The following is a 21,892-nucleotide window of genomic DNA, read 5'->3' on the forward strand; positions in this document are numbered from 1 at the left end:
TGTATTATACTCCAGAGCTGGACTCACTATTCTGCTGGTGCAGTCACTGTGTACATACATTACATTACTGGTCCTGAGTTACATCCTGTACTATACCCCAGAGCTGCACTCACTATTCTGCTGGTGCAGTCACTGTGTACATGCATTACATCACTGATCCTGAGTTACATCCTGTACTATACTCCAGAGCTGTACTCACTATTCTGCATCCTTTAGCCATATTTCCCAGCAGTCTCTGCTTGTACAGACTTTATCTAGTGATTTCCATGCTTTGTATAACACATTTGGTCTTGGAGACACCTGCGACACATCAGTGAGTGAGTGCAGTGATCTAGTATAACCTGTCCTCCTGGGTCATGAACTCATCTTCTGCTCCAGGTCCAAAGTTCTTCTCCTGGTGATCTTCATGTTCTTACTTCCAGAAAATCTCAGACTATTAGGAGGTGGCGGGTTTATATAATATTTACATAGTAGATTACCAGACTTGATCTCCCTTGTAAGGGAACGGAGTCACCATATTATCCACTATGATTACTGCACTGGAGTGTAGCGCCTGGTACCTGAGTGTGGCCACTGGCTCAGCTGCCACATTGGGAACATTAGTATAGTGGGCGCTATGCTAACTATATAATCACGTCCCGGTACTAGTAGTGTTGGAGGAGCGCTCTGCTCGACCCACACCACTAAAGATGTGCTGGAAACTGCAGGTAACTTTTGCAGCTTACTTAAAGAGACAGTTTTAGGATAATACTGGTAGAACCGTTTCTATATGGACATGTGGTGACCTGAAGGCAGGGAACACCACTAATCACTGGTATTGGGGGTTTCACTACAACTCTGGCCCTGTCGGAAACAGCCCACCCGGTAGATTTTTGCTAGCAGTTTGTGGCGGAGTACGTCTTTAAGTTTAAACCTAGTTGTTACTACGTCTTCAGCACTTTTAATGATTCCCAAGGAATTCCCTTATGAGGAGCAGAAGAAAATGTATGGGGAAATGAAGAAGTCCGTGAGCCCACTGGCTGAGAGATGGGTGGGAAACAATATGGCTCCGGAAAGCTTGCCACCCAGCTTTCCCAGACTACTGCATGGCAATTATGACTATATAAATAATCCTACCCTCCTGATAGAGCAGAGTAATGCGGCCTTTTTGTAGCAGTATTTTTTATGTCACACAGGTGGCGTTGACCGTGTCTGATATGCAGTGTCATGTAATAGTTTGTGCGCCCCTGGTAAAAAAAATTCCTGTTATTGTGAACAGTTCAGCAAGTTGAAGATGAAATGATCTCTAAAAGGGCGAAAGTTACAGATGACAGATTTTATTGTATTTTAGGCAAAAAAAAATGTGTATATATACACTGCTCAAAAAAATAAAGGGAACACTAAAATACCACATCCTAGATATCTCTGAATGAAATATTCCAGTTATAAATCTTTATTCATTACTTAGTGGAATGTATTGAGAATGATAAAACATAAAAATGATCAATATAAATCACAATATCCCATGGGGGTCTGGATTTGGAATAATACTCAAAATCAAAGCGGAAAATCAAATTGCAGGCTGATCCAACTTCAGTGGAAATGCCTCATGACAAGGAAAAGATGCTTAGTATTGTGTGTGGCCTCCACGTGCCTGTATGACCTCCCTACAACGCTTGGGCATGCTCCTGATGAGGCGGCGGATGTTGTCATGAGGGATCTCCTCCCAGACCTGGACTAAAGCATCTGCCAACTCCTGGACAGTCTGTGGTGCAACGTGATGTTGGTGGATGGAGCAAGACATGATGTCTCAGATGTGCTCAATCGGATTCAGGTCTGGGGAACGGTCAGGCCAGTCCATAGCTTCAATGCCTTCATCTTGCAGGAACAGCTGACACACTCCAGCCATATGAGGTCTGGCATTGTCCTGCATTAGGAGGAACCCAGGGCCAGCCGCACCAGAATATGGTCTCACAAGGGGTCTGAGGATCTCATCTTGGTACCTAATGGCAGTCAAGCTACCTCTGACGAGCACATGGAGGGCTGTGCAGCCCTCCAAAGAAATGCCACCCCACACCATTACTGACCCACTGCCAAACCGGTCATGCTGAAGGATGTTGCAGGCAGCAGATCGCTCTCCATGGCATCTCCAGACTCTGTCACGTCTGTCACATGTGGTCAGTGTGAACCTGCTTTCATATGTGAAGAGCACAGGGTGTCAATGTCAAATCTGCCAAACACTGTTCTCTGGCAAATGCCAAGCGTCCTGCACGGTGTTGGGCTGTGAGCACAACCCCTATCTGTGGATGTTGGGCACTCAGACCATCCTCATGGAGTTGGTTTCTCACCGTTTGTGCAGACACATGCACATTTGTGGCCTGCTGGAGGTCATTTTGCAGGGCTCTGGCAGTGCTCCTCCTGTTCCTCCTTGCACAAAGGCTGAGGTAGCGGTCCTGCTGCTGGGTTGTTGCCCTCCTATGGCCCCCTCCACGTCTCCTGGTGTACTGGCCTGTCTCCTGGTAGCGCCTCCAGCCTCTGGACACTACGGTGAAAGACACAGCAAACCTTCTTGTCACAGCTCTCATTGATGTGCCATCCTGGATGAGCTGCACTACCTGAGCCACATGTGTGGGTTGTAGAGTCCGTCTCATGCTACCACGAGTGTGAAAGCGCAACTAACATTCAAAAGTGACCAAAACATCAGCCAGAAAGCATTGGTACTGAGATGTGGTCTGTGGTCCCCACCTGCAGAACCACTCCTTTATTGAGGGTGTCTTGATAATTGCCAATAATTTCCATCTGTTGTCTATTCCATTTGCACAACAGCATGTGACATTGATTGTCAGTCAGTGTTGCTTCCTAAATGGACAGTGTGATTTCACAGAAGTTTGATTTAGTTTGGAGCTATAGTCTGTTGTTTAAGTGTTCCCTTTATTTTTTTGAGCAGTGTATATTTAATATTTTATATTTTAAAAATTACAAAAAATGGGCCGATGTAAAAGTGTGGGCACCCTGCATGGTCAGTACCTAGTAACGCCCCCTTTTCCAGGTACCACAGCTTGTAAATGCTTTCAATTCTTGTTTGAAGTATTTTCATCCATTCTTCCTTGGAGAATTCCTCCCGTTCTGTGAGATTCCTGGGTCGTCTTCCATCCGCTGCTATTTTGAGGTCTAACCACAGATTTTCAATGAAGTTCAGATCAGGGGACTATGGGCCCTTTGTAAATCCTGCAGCTTGGGCCTTTTGAGGTCGTCTATTGTGGATTGTGACGTGTGTTTGGGACCATTCTCCATGTGTAGCTGCCATCCTCATCCTCTTTTCACCTTCAGCTTTTTTACAGATGGTGTTATGTTTCCATCAAGAATGTGTTTAAAATGTAATTGAATCCATTCTTCCCTCTTCCTGTGAAATATTCCCCATGCCATTGGCTACAACACAACCCCAATGCTTGATTGATCCACTCCAATGACTAATGGTTGATGAGATGTTCTTTTCCTGCTATTCTGTGCCCTTTTTCTCCACACATACTTTTGATCATTGTGGCCAAAGATTTCTATTTTTACCTCATCGGTCCACAGGACTTGTTTCCAAAATGCATCAGGCTTGTTTAGATGTTCTTTTGCATACATCTGATACTGAATTTTATGGTGAGGACGCAGGAGAGGTTTTCTTCTGATGATTCTTCCATGAAGGCCATATTTGTGCAGGTGTCTCTGAACAGTAGAACAATGTACCACAACTGCAGAGTCTGCTTAATCTTTCTGAAAGTGTTTTGCAGTCAAGCGAGGGATCTTATTTGCCTCTCTAGCAATCCTACGAGCAGCTCTCACTGAAATTTTGCTTGGTCTTCCAGACCTTATCTTGACCTCCACTTTTCCTGGTAACTGCCATTTCTTAATTACATTACTGAGGAAAGGACAAGTTCAAAACGCTTTGCTATCTTCTTATAGCCTTCTCCGGCTTTGTGCTTCTCCACCATTCTCAGAGTGTTGGGCAGCTGCTTAGAAGAACCCATGGCTGCTGTTTTTTGGCACAAGGTAAGAGGAGTCTGGGTTTTTATAAAGCTGGGAAATTTGCATCACCTGGACTTTCCTAATGATGATAGTGAACAAGCCATAACCCTAACAGGATAATTAAAGTCTGAAACTTTGGTCAAAGTTATCTGAGCACGCAAATCTTCAAGGGTGCCCAAACTTTTGCATCGGCCCATTTTCCTTTTTGTAATTTTTAAAATGTAAAAGATGAAAATATATATTTTTTCTGCCTAAAATGCAAAGGAAATGTCATGTGTAACTTGAGGGCTTTTAGAGATCATTTCATCTTCAACTTGCTAAACTGTTCACAATAAGGCTAAGTGCACACGTAGCAGAAACCGCACCTATTTTTCCTCGGCTTTTTTGTGCTTTTTTTTTGCGCGGTTTTGATGCGTTTTTGATGCGTTTTTTTCCGCAGCGGTTTCAAAACGCATGGAAGAAGCCAAAACCGCGGAAAAATCCACAAAATTAATTAGCATGCTGCGTTTTTTACCGCGATGCGTTTTTTTCTCGGTAAAAAACCGCATCAATGTGCACAAAAAGTGCAAAATGCATAGAAATGACTGGGAAGCTTATTTTTAGCGGTTTTATAGTGAAAACCGTGGTAAAAACCGCTAAAAAAACGCTGTGTGTGAACACAGCCTAACAGTAATTTTGACCAGGGGTGCCCAAACTTTTACATACCACTGTAGCTGTAATATTAGTGCACCTGTGCGGTATTTTTTGTGTTATAGGTGGCATTGCCCTCTGTTGATATATGGTTATAATATATTAGTGCACCTGTGCAGTATTTTTTATATTGCTCGTGGTGTTTTCACGTCTACTGATATATAGATATAATATACTAGTGCACCTGTGCGGTATATTTTATGCTACACAGGTGTGTTGACCTCTTCTGATATATGGGTATGATATATTTCTGCACCTGTGTGGTTGTGGGAACTGCATGTGCAGGTCGGTTCAGGTTTAGTCAGGCTGGATGAGGACGTTGTAGAAGATCTATGGGACCTCAGGCTGTTTTTTCTTTTTTTCAGTTTTTGCAATCAGTAAGCATGCTGAGACTTATAGTTCCATCATATATTATGTGGCAAGGGTTTAATCCTAAACACAGGCATAAAATGAAGCTCTTTGGACCCAATGCAAAATATCCAACAGGGTCATCAACTATTAATAAAATGTGTCTTATTTGATGCAAAGGGACCTTTTGGGGACCCCCTGATCCAAAGGGGATAATATGGGAACAGATACCCTCAGGATAATGCACAGGTGCAGCTGAGACCAAGTGTAGACTGTGGGGGTCCACTGTATCACCCTTCCCCCTACACCTGGACAATTACATGCTGGGGTGGGAGGAGGAGGGCAGAGGTGTCTGGGTGGGGAGGGGTGAGGTTTAGGGGAGAGACAGGACATGCTGGGTTAGTTGGGAGAAAGTTTTTCTTCTGTGCAAGAGACAGAGAGGAGGAACCTGGGCTGGTGAGTGTTACCTTATATTATAGGGGGGCCCTTATAATTTACCGTCATGTGACCCAGGACAGGGGCCCTGGCACCGGGCTCTAAATGTAGGGTAATCTGTGCGGTCACCCAGAACTAATCAACTGCCCATGCTGAAAGGGCATATACCAGAAACTGCACAACTTATGGATCGCTGTATGGCGGTATTATTCACTAGTCCTAGTACCGTAATGTTTAGTATGGTGGCATTATGTGAGCGCGGTGTGGTATGGTGGAACAGTATGGCATTATTTGACCACCACCGGTGTACACCTAAGGCTGTGTTCACATGTTGAATGCGGTGTATTTCTGCCAAATTTTGGCTGCAAAAAATGCTGCATGTGAACACAGTCTAAAGACCATGTTTCCACGATGGCGTCAGGTATTCTGCACCCATTATAGGCTACTTGCATTTTTTTTGTTTTTTTTTTAAAAAAGATGCACAGTGCAAAAAAGCGCATGGTGGGAACATGGCCTAAGCTTACCCACACTGCTCATCCCTCGGACCCCCCTGGCAGCCGCTTATCTCCTGTGTGAACAGACAGATAATTGGGGGTGTTGAAATCCATTTCTTCCCTAGGAGTGAAGTGGTGACTCCCAACCCCATATGCGTTATGTAATATGTGGGGACGTCTCCACTACCGAAATCTGGTGGTTCTGAACAAAATGGAGAAATGGCGGCACAAACGCTGCTTTTTCCATTGATTTGTAGCCTAATGTTGTGGGGCTCGGTGGCCATAAGTGTTCAGGATGGGAATAATCCTGCAGTCTGGCCCAGGCAGCCATGATGGCCATCTCCTCTATTCTGGATTATCGTGGTGGTGTCTGTATCTAGGGTCGCTCGGTGACCACCACAATGGCCGCCATTCTGCCCCCCTCTGGATTGTGTTCCTACGCGTCTAATTCCCCCAGTGACCTCTGATCTTAGGGGCTTTTTTTATGAGCAAAACGCCCGTATAAAAATCAATAAGTAGCGGCCTGTATCAAGGGTAACGTCCTAATCATGGCTCCTGGGGTTAGTGCAGGCCCGGCCTACTGTGAATGCTATAGTCCTTGTTCCCGTTTCACTACAGATCAGGACTCTGGGAAAGCTGGGTGACAACCATTGTACAAACATGTCAGTCACGGGGGCCTTCAGCGGTGTGTTTCCAGTTTTCTAAGAAGATGGCCGCTCTTCCGATTGTCACCCGTCACCATGGCCATAAAGACGTAAGCCACGCTTTACTGGAAGCTCCCGCCATCCTGGCACCTCGGCTCCTTAGACATATTCTCCTTGACACTGAGGTGATCGGAGTTTGTACTCGTTCATTGTTCTCAGAAAAGTCTCCAAACTCAGAGAGGGTCCGTGTGCTGCCATTACTGACAGTCACTACAGGATGTCGTCTGGTAACCAGAAGCCGGCACCTATACAACATGAGATGAGGAGAACATGGCTGCTTCCACTTATGATCTATTCCCATCTTGCCGTGTTCCCATTGCATAGACCGCCTTAAACGGCTGTATCCTAATCTCCATATAGCCCTCCTGGCTGTTATAACCTGATATAGCCCTCCTGGCTGTTATAACCTGATATAGCCCTCCTGGCTGTTATAACCTGATATAGCCCTCCTGGCTGTTATAACCTGATATAGCCCTCCTGGCTGTTATAACCTGATATAGCCCTCCTGGCTGTTATAACCTGATATAGCCCTCCTGGCTGTTATAACCTGATATAGCCCTCCTGGCTGTTATAACCTGATATAGCCCTCCTGGCTGTTATAACCTGATATAGCCCTCCTGGCTGTTATAACCTGATATAGCCCTCCTGGCTGTTATAACCTGATATAGCCCTCCTGGCTGTTATAACCTGATATAGCCCTCCTGGCTGTTATAACGTGATACACTGGCCTCGGCAGACAGTATCACACACATGATGAGATTAGATACACCGGCCTCGGCAGACAGTGTCACACACACGATGAGATTAGATACACCGGCCTCGGCAGACAGTGTCACACACACGATGAGATTAGATACATCGGCCTCGGCAGACAGCGTCACACACACGCGACGAGATTAGATACAGCGGGCTCGGCAGACAGCGTCACACACACGCGACGAGATTAGATACAGCGGGCTCGGCAGACAGCGTCACACACACGTGACGAGATTAGATACAGCGGGCTCGGCAGACAGTGTCACACACACGCGACGAGATTAGATACAGCGGGCTCGGCAGACAGTGTCACACACACACACGCGACGAGATTAGATACAGCGGGCTCGGCAGACAGTGTCACACACACACGCGACGAGATTAGATACACCGGCCTCGGCAGACAGTGTCACACACACACGCGACGAGATTAGATACACCGGCCTCGGCAGACAGTGTCACACACACACACACACGACGAGATTAGATACACCGGCCTCGGCAGACAGTGTCACACACACACACACGCGACGAGATTAGATACAGCGGGCTCGGCAGACAGTGTCACACACGCGACGATATTAGATACACCGGCCTCGGCAGACAGTGTCACACACACACGACGAGATTAGATACACCGGCCTCGGCAGACAGTGTCACACACACGCGATGAGATTAGATACAGCGGGCTTGGCAGTATACGGACATATAATGGCCGCCATTTCTTGCTGTATTGCAGGTACCCGAGCCCAGCTGGGCATTATGACGGTGACATACACGGCCCGTGTGGCTAATGCCCGGTTCGGGGGCTTCTATAAGCTGCTGCTGCTGTGGCGGGGCAGTATATACAAGCTGCTATACAAGGAGTTCCTGGTGTTCTTCATGATGTACGCGGGCCTCAGTATCACATACAGGTAAGATGGCCGCTGTGGGCGTCACTCACCGGGATCTCGTGGTTTTTAGCGCCTTTTTTCTGTTTTCTCAGGTTCTTCCTCACTGACAATCAGAGACGCTGCTTCGAGAAAGTGTCACTTTACTGCAATAACTACGCCAACCTCATCCCCGTGTCCTTCGTGCTCGGTGAGGGCCTCGAGACCACCGCTGACCCCACGCGTCACTGATATATGGTCGAGTAACATTTAGCCATAGAGCGTGGATGTAACTGAGGCGTGGGTCATACCGTGCCTCCATTACATCATTCCTAGGCGGCGCTCTTGACACGTGCCACATTTCCTTCTCTCAGGTTTCTATGTCACGCTGGTAGTGAACCGCTGGTGGAACCAGTACCTCTGCATGCCAATGCCGGACAGGGTGATGTGTGCCATCTCCGCCACCGTCCATGGCTCCGACGAGCAGGGGAGAATGTACCGCCGCACACTGATGCGTTACTGCAGCATGTCCGGTCTGCTCATCCTGCGCTCAGTCAGCACGGCCGCGTTCAAGAGATTCCCCACCGTAGATCACGTGGTGGAAGCAGGTGAGGCTTCCCCCCCTCCCTCCCGTGCTGCTGAGGCTTCCCCCCCCCCCCTCCTGTGCTGCTGAGGCTTCCCCCCCCCCCTCCTGTGCTGCTGAGGCTTCCCCCCCCCTCCCTCCCGTGCTGCTGAGGCTTCCCCCCTCCCTCCCGTGCTGCTGAGGCTTCCCCCCTCCCTCCCGTGCTGCTGAGGCTTCCCCCCCCCTCCCGTGCTGCTGAGGCTTCCCCCCTCCCTCCCGTGCTGCTGAGGCTTCCCCCCCCCCTCCCTCCCGTGCTGCTGAGGCTTCCCCCCCCCCCTCCCTCCCGTGCTGCTGAGGCTTCCCCCCCCCCCCCTCCCTCCCGTGCTGCTGAGGCTTCCCCCCCCCCTCCCTCCCGTGCTGCTGAGGCTTCCCCCCTCCCTCCTGTGCTGCTGAGGCTTCCCCCTCCCTCCCGTGCTGCTGAGGCTTTCCCCCTCCCTCCCGTGCTGCTGAGGCTTCCCCCCCCCCCTCCCGTGCTGCTGAGGCTTCCCCCCCCCCCCTCCCGTGCTGCTGAGGCTTCCCCCCCCCCCCCTCCCGTGCTGCTGAGGCTTCCCCCCCCCCTCCTGTGCTGCTGAGGCTTCCCCCCCCCCCCTCCTGTGCTGCTGAGGCTTCCCCCCCCCCCTCCCGTGCTGCTGAGGCTTCCCCCCCCCCCCCCGTGCTGCTGAGGCTTCCCCCCCCCCTCCTGTGCTGCTGAGGCTTCCCCCCCCCCCCTCCTGTGCTGCTGAGGCTTCCCCCCCCCCCTCCCGTGCTGCTGAGGCTTCCCCCCCCCCCCCGTGCTGCTGAGGCTTCCCCCCCCCCCTCCCGTGCTGCTGAGGCTTCCCCCCCCCCCTCCCGTGCTGCTGAGGCTTCCCCCCTCCCTCCCGTGCTGCTGAGGCTTCCCCCCCCCCCTCCTGTGCTGCTGAGGCTTCCCCCCCCCCCCTCCTGTGCTGCTGAGGCTTCCCCCCCCCCCTCCCGTGCTGCTGAGGCTTCCCCCCCCTCCCGTGCTGCTGAGGCTTCCCCCCCCCTCCTGTGCTGCTGAGGCTTCCCCCCCCCCCCTCCTGTGCTGCTGAGGCTTCCCCCCCCCCCCTCCTGTGCTGCTGAGGCTTCCCCCCCCCCCTCCCGTGCTGCTGAGGCTTCCCCCCCCCCCTCCTGTGCTGCTCTGCATGTAATTGTAACAAAACCCCAGTGGGGTCTGTACGTGTCACTAGGAGGATGGGGGTGATTGCGTGACTCTGGTGCCCCTTTATTTTCCCGCAGGGTTTATGACTCGTCACGAGAGGAAGAAGTTTGAGAATCTGCGCTCCTCCTATAATAAGTACTGGGTCCCGTGCGTCTGGTTCTGTAGCCTGGCCGCCCAGGCGCGGAGCGAGGGCAGAATCCGGGATGACCATGCATATAACATGCTGATAGAGGTGAGGGGGGCTGGCGATATGGGGCGATGCTCTGCAGGATCTTATTACACTCAGGCCGGTTTCACACATCAGTTTTTTTCTCAGTTAAAATCCGCTAAAATGGCGGATAGCGGGTCCGTTCCTGCACTGACCACAACGTTTGGCACCGACCGTTGTTTTAATGGATCCGTCAAAGGAAGAATTTTAAAGGAACCGCTGCTTGGGGAGGGGGGGGGAGAATTTTTTTCAGCCGCCAGAACAGAGTTTAGGGTTAAATTTGCGGCCGAGGCAAATCCTCCGGGCATGCGCAGTGTAAAATGCAGATCCGGCCGCCCGAAAAAACATTGCAGGGTCCGTCCAGACATGTCGGCGGACGCCAATATTTTGGCGTATCCGCAAAAAAATGGATCCAACGGATGGCCGTCCGTCAAGACCCGCTGGTAACGCAACTCAATGGGGAAAAAAATGGATCCGCCAAGCAAAATGGCGGATCCGTTTCTTTTGCAAAATGGCGGATCTTGACTGATTTGGAAAAACTGATGTGTGAAACAGGCCTAATGGACACCCATCATCTCCTGAATGTTAGACAGTAGATATGCGAGAATATTCCTTTACATTTTTTTTTTTTTTTAAATCTTTCCTAGACCACTAGGGGGAGCTCACTGCTTATGGATTTTCTATACAGAGCGCAAGAAGCTGCAAAAATCCATATTATGTGAGCTCCCCCTAGTGTTAGGTGTAGCCCATACAGTTTTTTAAATAGGTTTTAGCTAGGTGGTGCTGCTTTCAAGTGTCCACCACAAGGTGGCACTATTAGCATGTGATGAACACTAGGTGGCGCAATGATCATATAGTGAACAAATGCCATTGTTACACTGATATGAACAGTAGGGACCTCACATTTTTTGTGTGTAGCCATATTGGAATTCTTGAATTCAGTAATTGCAGTCATGTTGCAATATATATATATATATATATATATATCTGTGTGTGTATGTCCGGGATTGGCATCCTCACCGTCAGTCACAAAATTTGGCACAGTCACACGTCTGGACCCCGAGAGCGTCATAGGCTATGTTGTGAGGCGAAATTTTAACCCCACGCGTTCCAATTCACCAAACAATTTTGCCCCTATCTACATAATGGGGAAAAAGTGAAAGGAAAAGTGTTGGCGGCAAATTGACAGCTGTCAGATGTGAACAAGGGGGACTTAAAGAATGAGAGCGATGGCGCCAAACAGTATATACCGTACAGTTACTAAGATGGGGCCCTGACATGGGATACTCACCACACACGGGGATATGAACACACAACATGCGCCACACACTACCACGTGCTTCACCACATCTACCACCCTCAGCACACATTTCACCACACATACACCAACCTCGCCACATAAAAGTCCAAACACAAAAGTCGCCACTCAAAACTCGCCACGCTGTCCCAGAGCTGTTTAAGAGATGAACGCTGAGCTGTGATTGGCTGCTATCAGCAACAGTTTTCTTTGTAGACAGTTGTGGTAACTGAGGCCTATTATTCTTATCATTTCTATGGTGTTATCGTCCTTCTGTAAAGCTGGAAATAACACAATATATTACCGTGCCAACACAGACCACCCTCTGACACAGACTGCAGGGGGAGCCCAGTATCACACAGGATAGGATTAGATACATGGCCCAGTATCACACAGGATAGGATTAGATACACGGCTCAGCAGTCAGTATCACACAGGAGAGGATTAGGCCTGTTTCACACTTCCGTTTTTTCAAATCCGTCAAAATCCGTTGTTTTCCGTTAAAAAACGGATCCGCCATTTTTTGCAGGATCCGTTTTTTTTGTCCCATAGACTTCCATTAGCGGTTACCGCGGATCCATCAAAAAACGGAAACGGATCCGTTTGGCGGACACAAAAACGGAAGTGTGAAACAGGCCTTAGATACACGGCTCAGCAGTCAGTATCACACAGGAGAGGATTAGATACACAGCTCAGCAGTCAGTATCACACAGGATAGGATTAGATACACGACTCAGCAGTCAGTATCACACAGGATAGGATTAGATACACGACTCAGCAGTCAATATCACACAGGATAGGATTAGATACACGACTCAGCAGTCAGTATCACACAGGATAGGATTAGATACACGACTCAGCAGTCAATATCACACAGGATAGGATTAGATACACGACTCAGCAGTCAGTATCACACAGGATAGGATTAGATACACGGCTCAGCAGACAGTATCACACAGGAGAGGATTAGATACATGGCTCAGCAGACAGTATCACACAGGAGAGGATTAGATACACGGCTCAGCAGACAGTATCACACAGGAGAGGATTAGATACACGGCTCAGCAGTCAGTATCACACAGGAGAGGATTAGATACACGGCTCAGCAGACAGTATCACACAGGAGAGGATTAGATACACAGCTCATCAGACAGTATCACACAGGAGAGGATTAGATACACGGCTCATCAGACAGTATCACACAGGAGAGGATTAGATACATGGCTCAGCAGTCAGTATCACACAGGATAGGATTAGATACACGGCTCAGCGGTCAGTATCACACAGGATAGGATTAGATACACGGCTCAGCGGTCAGTATCACACAGGATAGGATTAGATGCACGGTTTTTACAGTCATATGTGAAAGTTTGGGCACCCCTATTAATGTTAACCTTTTTTCTTTATAACAATTTTGGTTTCATATATCTAATAACTGATGGACTCAGTTATATTTCTGGATTCAAATGAGGTTTATTGTACTAACAGAAAATGTGCAATCTGCATTTAAACAAAATTTGACGGGTGCAAAAGTATGGGCACCTCAACATAAAAGTGACATTAATATTTCGTAGATCCTCCTTTTGCAAAAATAACAGCCTCTAGTCACTTCCTGTAGCTATTAATGAGTTCCTGGATCCTGGATGAAGGTATTTGTGACCATTCCTGTTTACAAAAAAATTCCAGTTCAGTTAAGTTTGATGGTCGCCGAGCATGGACAGCCCACTTCAAATCATCCCACAGATGTTCAATGATATTCAGGTCTGGGGACTGGGATGGCCATTCCAGAACATTGTAATTCTTCCTCTGCATGAATGCCTGAGTAGATTTGGAGCGGTGTTTTGGATCATTGTCTTGCTGAAATATCCATCCCCTGCGTAACTTCAACTTCGTCACTGATTCTTGCACATTATTGTCAAGAATCTGCTGATACTGAGTTGAATCCATGCGACCCTCAACTTTAACAAGATTCCCGGTGCCGGCATTGGCCACACAGCCCCAAAGCATGATGGAACCTCCACCAAATTTTACTGTGGGTAGCAAGTGTTTTTCTTGGAATGCTGTGTTTTTTAGCCTCCATGCATAACGCCTTTTTGTATGACCAAACAACTCAATCTTTGTTTCATCAGTCCACAGGACCTTCTTCCAAAATGTATCTGGCTTGTCCAAATGTGCTTTTGCAGACCTCAGGCGACTCTGTTTGTGGCGTGCTTGCAGAAACGGCTTCTTTCGCATCACTCTCCCATACAGCTTCTCCTTGTGCAAAGTGCGCTGTATTGTTGCCCGATGCACAGTGACACCATCTGCAGCAAGATGATGCTGCCGGTCTTTGGAGGTGGTCTGTGGATTGTCCTTGACTGTTCTCACCATTCTTCTTCTCTGCCTTTCTGATATTTTTCTTGGCCTGCCACTTCTGGGCTTAACAAGAACTGTACCTGTGTTCTTCCATTTCCTTACTATGTTCCTCACAGTGGAAACTGACAGGTTAAATCTCTGAGACAACTTTTTGTATCCTTCCCCTGAAAAGCTATGTTGAATAATCTTTGTTTTCAGATCATTTGAGAGTTGTTTTGAGGAGCCCATGATGCCACTCTTCATAGGAGAATCAAATAGGAGAACTACTTGCAAGTGGCCACCTTAAATACCTTTTCTCATGATTTGATACACCTGGCTATGAAGTTCAAAGCTCAATGAGGTTACAAAACCAATTTAGTGCTTCAGGAAGTCAGTAAAAAGTAGATAGGAGTGTTCAAATCAAGAAAATGATAAGGGTGCCCATACTTTTGCACCGGTCAAATTTTGTTAAAATGCAGATTGCACATTTTCTGTTAGTACAATAAACCTCATTTGAATCCAGAAATATAACTGAGTCCATCAGTTATTAGATATATGAAACTGAAATAGCTGTTGCAAAAACCAAAATTGTTATAAAGAAAAAAGGTTAACATTAATTGGGGTGCCCAAACTTTAACATATGACTGTATGTGCAATATAATCATTATAATTTGTTATTACTAACCGTAGTTAGTTACTATGCCCAGGCAACGCCGGGCTATTCAGCTAGTGTATATATATAATATTTAGTCAGCCATTTGCATTAATTTGATACTATAGGTATGCAGGCCGGATCCTATATACTTTTTTTTCATGGTAGACGCCAGGTGGCGCAGTTATAATGTAGTGGACGCCAGGTGGCGCTGCCGTAATGTGATGGACACTGTTATCATTTGCCTCTAGATGGGTGTAGAGTGCCCCTTGTGGCTGATAGGAGAATAGCAGCTCTTGAAAGTCCATCTCTATAAGCTGCACTAATTCTGTTCTCCATACCCCTGCGATAGAATTAGGACTCGATCATATGTTCTCTTCCTTTCCACATTTGCAGGAACTAAACGCTTTCCGTGGGAATTGCAGCATGCTCTTTCACTACGACTGGATCAGCGTTCCGCTTGTGTACACTCAGGTGAGGGCGAGCCATTTAGTCTTCCTGACATCGACACCGGCCCTTTAATTCTATCCTGCTGAACCACATAAAATACATTTCCCCAGGAATAGCGCCACGCATGGCTGTTTGTAGTATTGCAGCTAATTCTTTTGTAAGAGAATGTGGCTGAGCTGCAGTTCCACAGTCAGACTACAGACGAGAGTGGCGCTGTTTCTGAAATAAGCAAACTTTTTTTTACTTTTGGGTAAACTTTTCCTGGCATTAGGTGGTGACCATCGCTGTATACAGCTACTTTCTGACGTGCCTGATAGGACGGCAGTTCTTGGACCCCTCTCAGGGTTACAGCGGCCATGACTTGGATCTCTACGTCCCCGTCTTCACCCTCCTGCAGTTCTTCTTCTATGCCGGCTGGCTGAAGGTATTGCCTTTAGTGCTAGTGGCAGGTTTCTACGTAGCATTGCACTGTGTGTATATGGGTCATATGGTATCCCCCTCCCCCACACTTTCTAGGTGGCGGAGCAGCTCATCAACCCATTCGGGGAGGACGATGATGACTTTGAAACCAACTTTTTGATTGACAGGAATTTCCAGGTAATGAAAGTTTCACTAGCAACTTCTCTGCAGTTCATTTTTGACGCCCTACACAATTATTATTTTTTTTTTTTTTATTATTAAACCAAACTTAAAAGTTAGTTATATTATTTCTGGTCATTTCTCATATTATTGGAGGACTAGTGGGTAATATTAAGGATACCGGCCCCCTTCATGAGCTCCAAAGACCCCATTTTCCCTTACAAAGCTATAGATTTGTGATCACATTCTGTATACCTGCTGCCGCCACTAGGGGGAGCTCACTACATAGGGATGGATACAAGAAATTCCTATGTGGGTGAGCTCCCCCTGGTGGCAGAAAAAGGTTTTATCATAAAATTCTGCTTCTGACCAAATGCTCTAAAAGAAATTTTCAGATACTAAGACCCCCCCAACACCACCCTAACTGTACCCCAGGAATAGGGTATATGGCTTGCCCACTTTATACCTACCAAATCTCCTAATTACTCTGTACTACCCTCGACCCATGTGTAGGTGTCCATGCTGGCTGTCGATGAGCTGTATGGTGATGTTCCCCTTCTGGTGAAGGATAGATACTGGAACGACTCGGACCCTCGGCCTCCATACACTGCTGCCACTTTGTTCCAGAAGCACCAGCCTTCCTTCCAAGGATCCACATTTGACATGGCGTAAGTATGAAGTACTTTATTGCTTGCAGGAAGCTGAGATATAGAGGGCTGTTTGTTGGGGGGTCTTTACACCACTGTCCTGGGAGAGATGGTGGAAGCGCTGCAACAATATGACTACCATGCTCCTTCCATGTTAAGGATCTCATCAAACAGCTCCTCAAAGCTCAGCTTCCTGGGCCACCAGTGGTCACTTCTGGGGGATTTTAACATTAATCACCTTTGAATTTTTAGGTTTGGATTCAAGATAATATTTTACTGAGAACTCCAACGAACAGCTCCTCATATCTCAGCTTCCTGGTCCCATCTGGGTGTGACATATGGACAGTAGCACCCTGAATTTAAGTGTTGAGTGATGTTGACAGCAACTTTATGTCGCACCCAAAAATGTCCAGGAAACGGAAGCAGCTGTTTGATGGGGTTCTTGATATTTAAATTGGTATTCCGATCTCCAAGATCCCATCCCAATATGTAGTAGATGTAATAATAATATCCGGAAATATCTCCAATTAGAAATGTAGTATAGTTCTTCTGATTCGCTGTGTCTCTTAACTCACGTGCAGGACTTTAGGTATCCAGGTAACCTTGGGCATCTATGGTTGCAACCACTAGCAACTAGCTTAACTCACTGTATCAGTGTTCGTAACCATGGATACCTAAGGTCTTGCAATGCCCTACACCTGAGGAAAGAAACATGGCTAATCAGAAAAACTATACAACATTTCTAACTGGGAGTTATTTGTTATTATTTATTATTATTACACTTACTACATATTGCGATAGGATCTTGGAGATGGGAATACCCCTTTAACGCTTTAGTGTGGGAACTCCATCAAACAGCTCCTTATATCTCAGCTTCCTGGATATTTTGGGGTGAGATGTCAGGATGGTATTGGTATTTACAGTTAACTTTACTCAACGCCTCCAAAATTCAGGCTGTGACTGTCTCGATCACCCCTAGAAACCTCCAGGAAGCTGACATCTGAGGAGCTGTTTGATGGAATCCTTACACTGGAGAATTAAAACCTGTTCATTTTTAGGTTTGGATTTTTTAGGTAATAAATTCTACAATGTGAGAACCCTATCCTACCCCACCTCATATCTCAGCTTCTGGGACCGCCATGGGTGTGACACTAGGGCAAGGGGATTTCGCACCTCCATGAAGTTGTTTCAGGTTTTGAGAGGAATTAACCATTTGTGTTCCACTCAGTCTGACCAAGGAGGACATGCTGTTCCAGCCCCTTTCCGACATTGAGGAGATGAACGAGGAGACCTACACCCGGCCGTTCCCGCTCTTCAGCCGTCTCTTCCCGGGAGTGGGACCCTCTCCACTATCGTCATCCGCTGCTCTCACTGCCCCATTAGTGGCCCCCGAGAGCCAAATGACTTTACTAAGAAGATCAACTAGCTCTTCCTCCAGGACTTCTGACAGTCTGTATCAGGAGGGTCCTGTAGACCCCACACAAGCAGAGACCCTCCCTCATCCTGAGACACGACCTCCTGACGTCCCAGTCCAGTCCATATTCCAGGCTGAATCCCCCCCGCCTGCCAGTGAGCGGGTTGCCCCCATAACAGACACCATTGCTTCTGCCCAATAGGCTTCGAGAGGCAGACTGTGATGTTCATGGACAATGCAGATGAGAATGCGCTTCATCACTGCGGAGTATCGCTGCACTGCGCCAAATACGTCGTCCATGCGCTGCACTCTCTTATCTGCTGCCATAGACCACTGATTATGGATGAACGGCTTCTCTATTCTCCATGATCCTCTGAAAAAGACTACCGTAATTGTTTGTTGTGGTAAAATAATTCCTAGATCACTTCTGTCTTTTTGTGGCATAAAAGTATTTACGCCTTGTTTTTGGCTAAACACAGTATTAACAATGTAATCTATTTTATTGTACAACGTAAAAAACACAAGTAACATAAAGACCCGATGTAAACAATGTACCGTAACTATTGGACGATGCATCCCTCTTACTAATAAAACTGTCTTATTACCATTATAAATAGTCACTTCAAAGCTGTTACTCAGTTTAGTGCCCTTGTAAGGCTGTGTAAGCAGTTTATTCGCGGGTTTTTTTTTAAGCGTTTTTACCGGCAAAAACGCTTAAAAGAAGCATCCCATTCATTTTAATGAATTCCGCACTTTTTGTGCACATTGATACGTTTTTTTATTGCAAAAAAACGCATCGCGGTAAAAAACACAGCATGCTCATTAATTTTGTGGAAAAATCCACATTTCTAACTATACTCTGAGACTGGGGATGCTCCGGAAAAAAATTCATAAAAACGAGCAAAAATCGTGCGAAAAACGCGCGTTTCCGGTGAAGCAGTCAGGAATTTTCTGCATACGTGTATACATAGCCTAATAATGCAGACCAAATAATGGTACCTGAACATTAATAACACACCACAACACAAATAACTACTATAGTACTAAGAGGCAATATTATAGTAGTTATATTCTTGTACATAGGGGGCAGTATTATAGTAGTTATATTCTTGTACATAGGGGGCAGTATTATAGTAGTTATATTCTTGTCCATAGGGAGCAGTATTATAGTAGTTATATTCTTGTACATAGGGTCAGTATTATAGTAGTTATATTCTTGTACATAGGAGCAGTATTATAGTAGTTATATTCTTGTACATAGGAGCAGTATTATAGTAGTTATATTCTTGTACATAGGGGGCAGTATTATAGTAGTTATATTCTTATATATAGGGGCAGTATTATAGTAGTTATATTCTTGTACATAGGGGGCAGTATTATAGTAGTTATATTCTTGTACATAGGGGGCAGTATTATAGTAGTTATATTCTTGTCCATAGGGAGCAGTATTATAGTAGTTATATTCTTGTACATAGGGTCAGTATTATAGTAGTTATATTCTTGTACATAGGAGGCAGTATTATAGTAGTTATATTCTTGTACATAGGAGCAGTATTATAGTAGTTATATTCTTGTCCATAGGGAGCAGTATTATAGTAGTTATATTCTTGTACATAGGGTCAGTATTATAGTAGTTATATTCTTGCACATAGGGGGCAGTATTATAGTAGTTATATTCTTGTACATAGGAGCAGTATTATAGTAGTTATATTCTTGTACATAGGGGGCAGTATTATAGTAGTTATATTCTTGTACATAGGGGCAGTATTATAGTAGTTATATTCTTGTACATAGGGGGCAGTATTATAGTAGTTATATTCTTATATATAGGGGCAGTATTATAGTAGTTATATTCTTGTACATAGGGGGCAGTATTATAGTAGTTATATTCTTGTACATAGGGGCAGTATTATAGTAGTTATATTCTTGTACATAGGGGGCAGTATTATAGTAGTTATATTCTTATATATAGGGGCAGTATTATAGTAGTTATATTCTGGTACATAGGGGCAGTATTATAGTAGTTATATTCTTGTACATAGGGGCAGTATTATAGTAGCTATATTCTTGTATATAGGGGGCAGTATTATAGTAGTTATATTCTTGTACATAGGGGCAGTATTATAGTAGTTATATTCTGGTACATAGGGGCAGTATTATAGTAGTTATATTCTTGTACATAGGAGGCAGTATTATAGTAGATATATTCTTGTACATAGGGGCAGTATTATAGTAGATATATTCTTGTATATAGGAGCAGTATTATAGTAGTTATATTCTTGTACATAGGGGGCAGAATTATAGTAGTTATATTCTTGTGTTTCAGCCATTGGGTGGTGTGAGCATTGTCTTACTGACTTGTTCACACTTGTGCATGTCACATATGTTTTTAATCCGTTTTTCCTTGCTATGCATGGTTTGGGAGACCCCACCCCTCTCCTGTGTGACATGCACATAAATGAGCTGTCTTACACCACAACCCCATATACTAGGAGGCGCCTGTCTGTATCCTGTTTATTTAGACACTGTTCTCATATTCAGGTTTTAAATACATTAGATAGGGACTGCTTCGTGAAGGGTTACCGTGACGTGGTGAAGCGGCTTGGTATACATTTTTTGCAAAAAACGTATCAACTAAATACCCTGTATTTGTTATACAGCACTTGCTGATTACTGTCATGTTTTTTACTGCAGAGTATTTTTGCAAATTTGTCATTTTGTGTTCTTTTGTTGTGTATAAATATTAAGAGGCAATATTATATTAGTTATATTCTTGTACATAGGAGCAGTATTATAGTAGTTATATTCTTGTACATAGGAGCAGTATTATAGTAGTTATATTCTTGTACATAGGGGGCAGTATTATAGTAGTTATATTCTTGTACATAGGGGGCAGTATTATAGTGGTTATATTCTTGTACATAGGAGCATTATTATAGTAGTTATAGTCTTGTATACAGGAGACAGTATTATAGTAGTTATATTCTTGTACATAGGGGACAGTATTATAGTAGTTATATGCTTGTACATAGGGGCAGTATTATAGCAGTTATATTCTTGTACATAGGGGCAGTATTATAGTAGTTATATTCTTGTACATAGGGGGCAATATTATAGTAGTTATATTCTTGTACATAGGGGGCAGTATTATAGTAGTTATATTCTTGTACATAGGGGGCAGTATTATAGTAGCTATAGATAGTGATGAGTGAACGTGCTCGCATAAGGTGTTATCCACATGCTCGGGTGCTGATTGTCTTCGGCGTGCTTGAATATGTTCAAGTCCCCGCGGCTGCATGGCTCACGGCTGTTGAGCAGCCGTAACACATTTCCTGTTTGTTTGGCAATCTTTGCCTGTGTTGTGGCTGTCGAACAGCTGTGATGCAGTCGCAGGGACTCAGACATATTTTTTGAGCACACTGCAGACTCCCGGTCAGCACCTGAGCATGATCGGATAACACCTTATCCGATCACATTCGCTCATCATTAGTTATAATAGTAATTGGCAGAAAATTTCGAATGGTGATTAAAGAAGAACCGCAAAGTGGATTTTGTCACCAAAGGTATCAATGTAGTCTGTATAAGGGTGAGTTTCCACTATGCGCATTGGACGGAGCGGAAACCCCGCCCCCTTCTGTACGCACGGTGATTCCAGATGTGCTCACTGAATCGCCGCACTGTATACATAGAGTAGGCTGTTTACCTTGTGGAGACTGAGCGTCTCCACAAGGTAAACAGACATGATGTGATCTAAAAAGACGCGCCGCATGTCCGGAAACGCAGGGCCGCCGGATGTGTGTTCGCATGCATAGTGGAGACGGGGTTTCATAAAATCCCCTCCACTATGCTGTAACATCTGGACACTGCGGCTGTACACAGCATTCAACCTGCAGCTAATCTGGATGTAATCCGGAAAGTGGAAACATACCCTAATGGCACCATTACAACTGGTCTTGTTGAGGTAGCTTTTGAGGGAGGGCTAAATTAACCCTTCACGGTTGACCAAGTGATTTCCAAATTAATCCACGGGGCATTGCTAGCAACTGGGAATGACCAGACGGAGACGGGGGTCTCTGTATGGGAGGATCAAGGCAGATCACTAAGCCCGTTTATTTTGTCACCTCTTTTTATAGTATTTTGCTTAATTATGCAAAGTACTCAGCTACCAATAACATCGTCGTAATACATTTACTTTAAGCCAATAGTATTGCAAGAAAATTGGAATATGTCCCTAGCTGCGTGAT

General features: G+C 45.8%; 1 protein-coding gene across 3 annotated transcripts; it reads left to right on the plus strand.

Annotated features, from left to right (window-relative positions):
* The first annotated feature begins 4,960 nt into the window (after nt 1-4,960).
* Nucleotides 4,961-18,262, plus strand: BEST2 (bestrophin 2). Of its 3 annotated transcripts, none has more exons than XM_073587410.1 (10): nt 4,961-5,060; nt 8,160-8,334; nt 8,406-8,500; nt 8,664-8,897; nt 10,145-10,299; nt 14,955-15,032; nt 15,280-15,432; nt 15,525-15,605; nt 16,101-16,255; nt 17,463-18,262. In XM_073587410.1, the coding sequence occupies exons 2-10, from the start codon at nt 8,183-8,185 to the stop codon at nt 17,848-17,850; spliced, it is 1,491 nt and encodes a 496-aa protein (XP_073443511.1). In that variant the 5' UTR covers nt 4,961-5,060; nt 8,160-8,182; the 3' UTR covers nt 17,851-18,262. The 3 variants fall into 3 exon arrangements, with proteins under 3 accessions (XP_073443511.1, XP_073443510.1, XP_073443509.1); XM_073587409.1 differs by lacking the exon at nt 4,961-5,060 and adding an exon at nt 5,331-5,487; XM_073587408.1 differs by lacking the exon at nt 4,961-5,060 and adding an exon at nt 5,601-5,661.
* The last annotated feature ends 3,630 nt before the right edge of the window (nt 18,263-21,892 follow it).

Source organism: Dendrobates tinctorius, unplaced genomic scaffold (assembly GCF_039654945.1).
Source record: "Dendrobates tinctorius isolate UK_male_01 unplaced genomic scaffold, ASM3965494v1 ptg000099l, whole genome shotgun sequence".
NCBI lineage: Eukaryota > Metazoa > Chordata > Amphibia > Anura > Dendrobatidae > Dendrobates > Dendrobates tinctorius.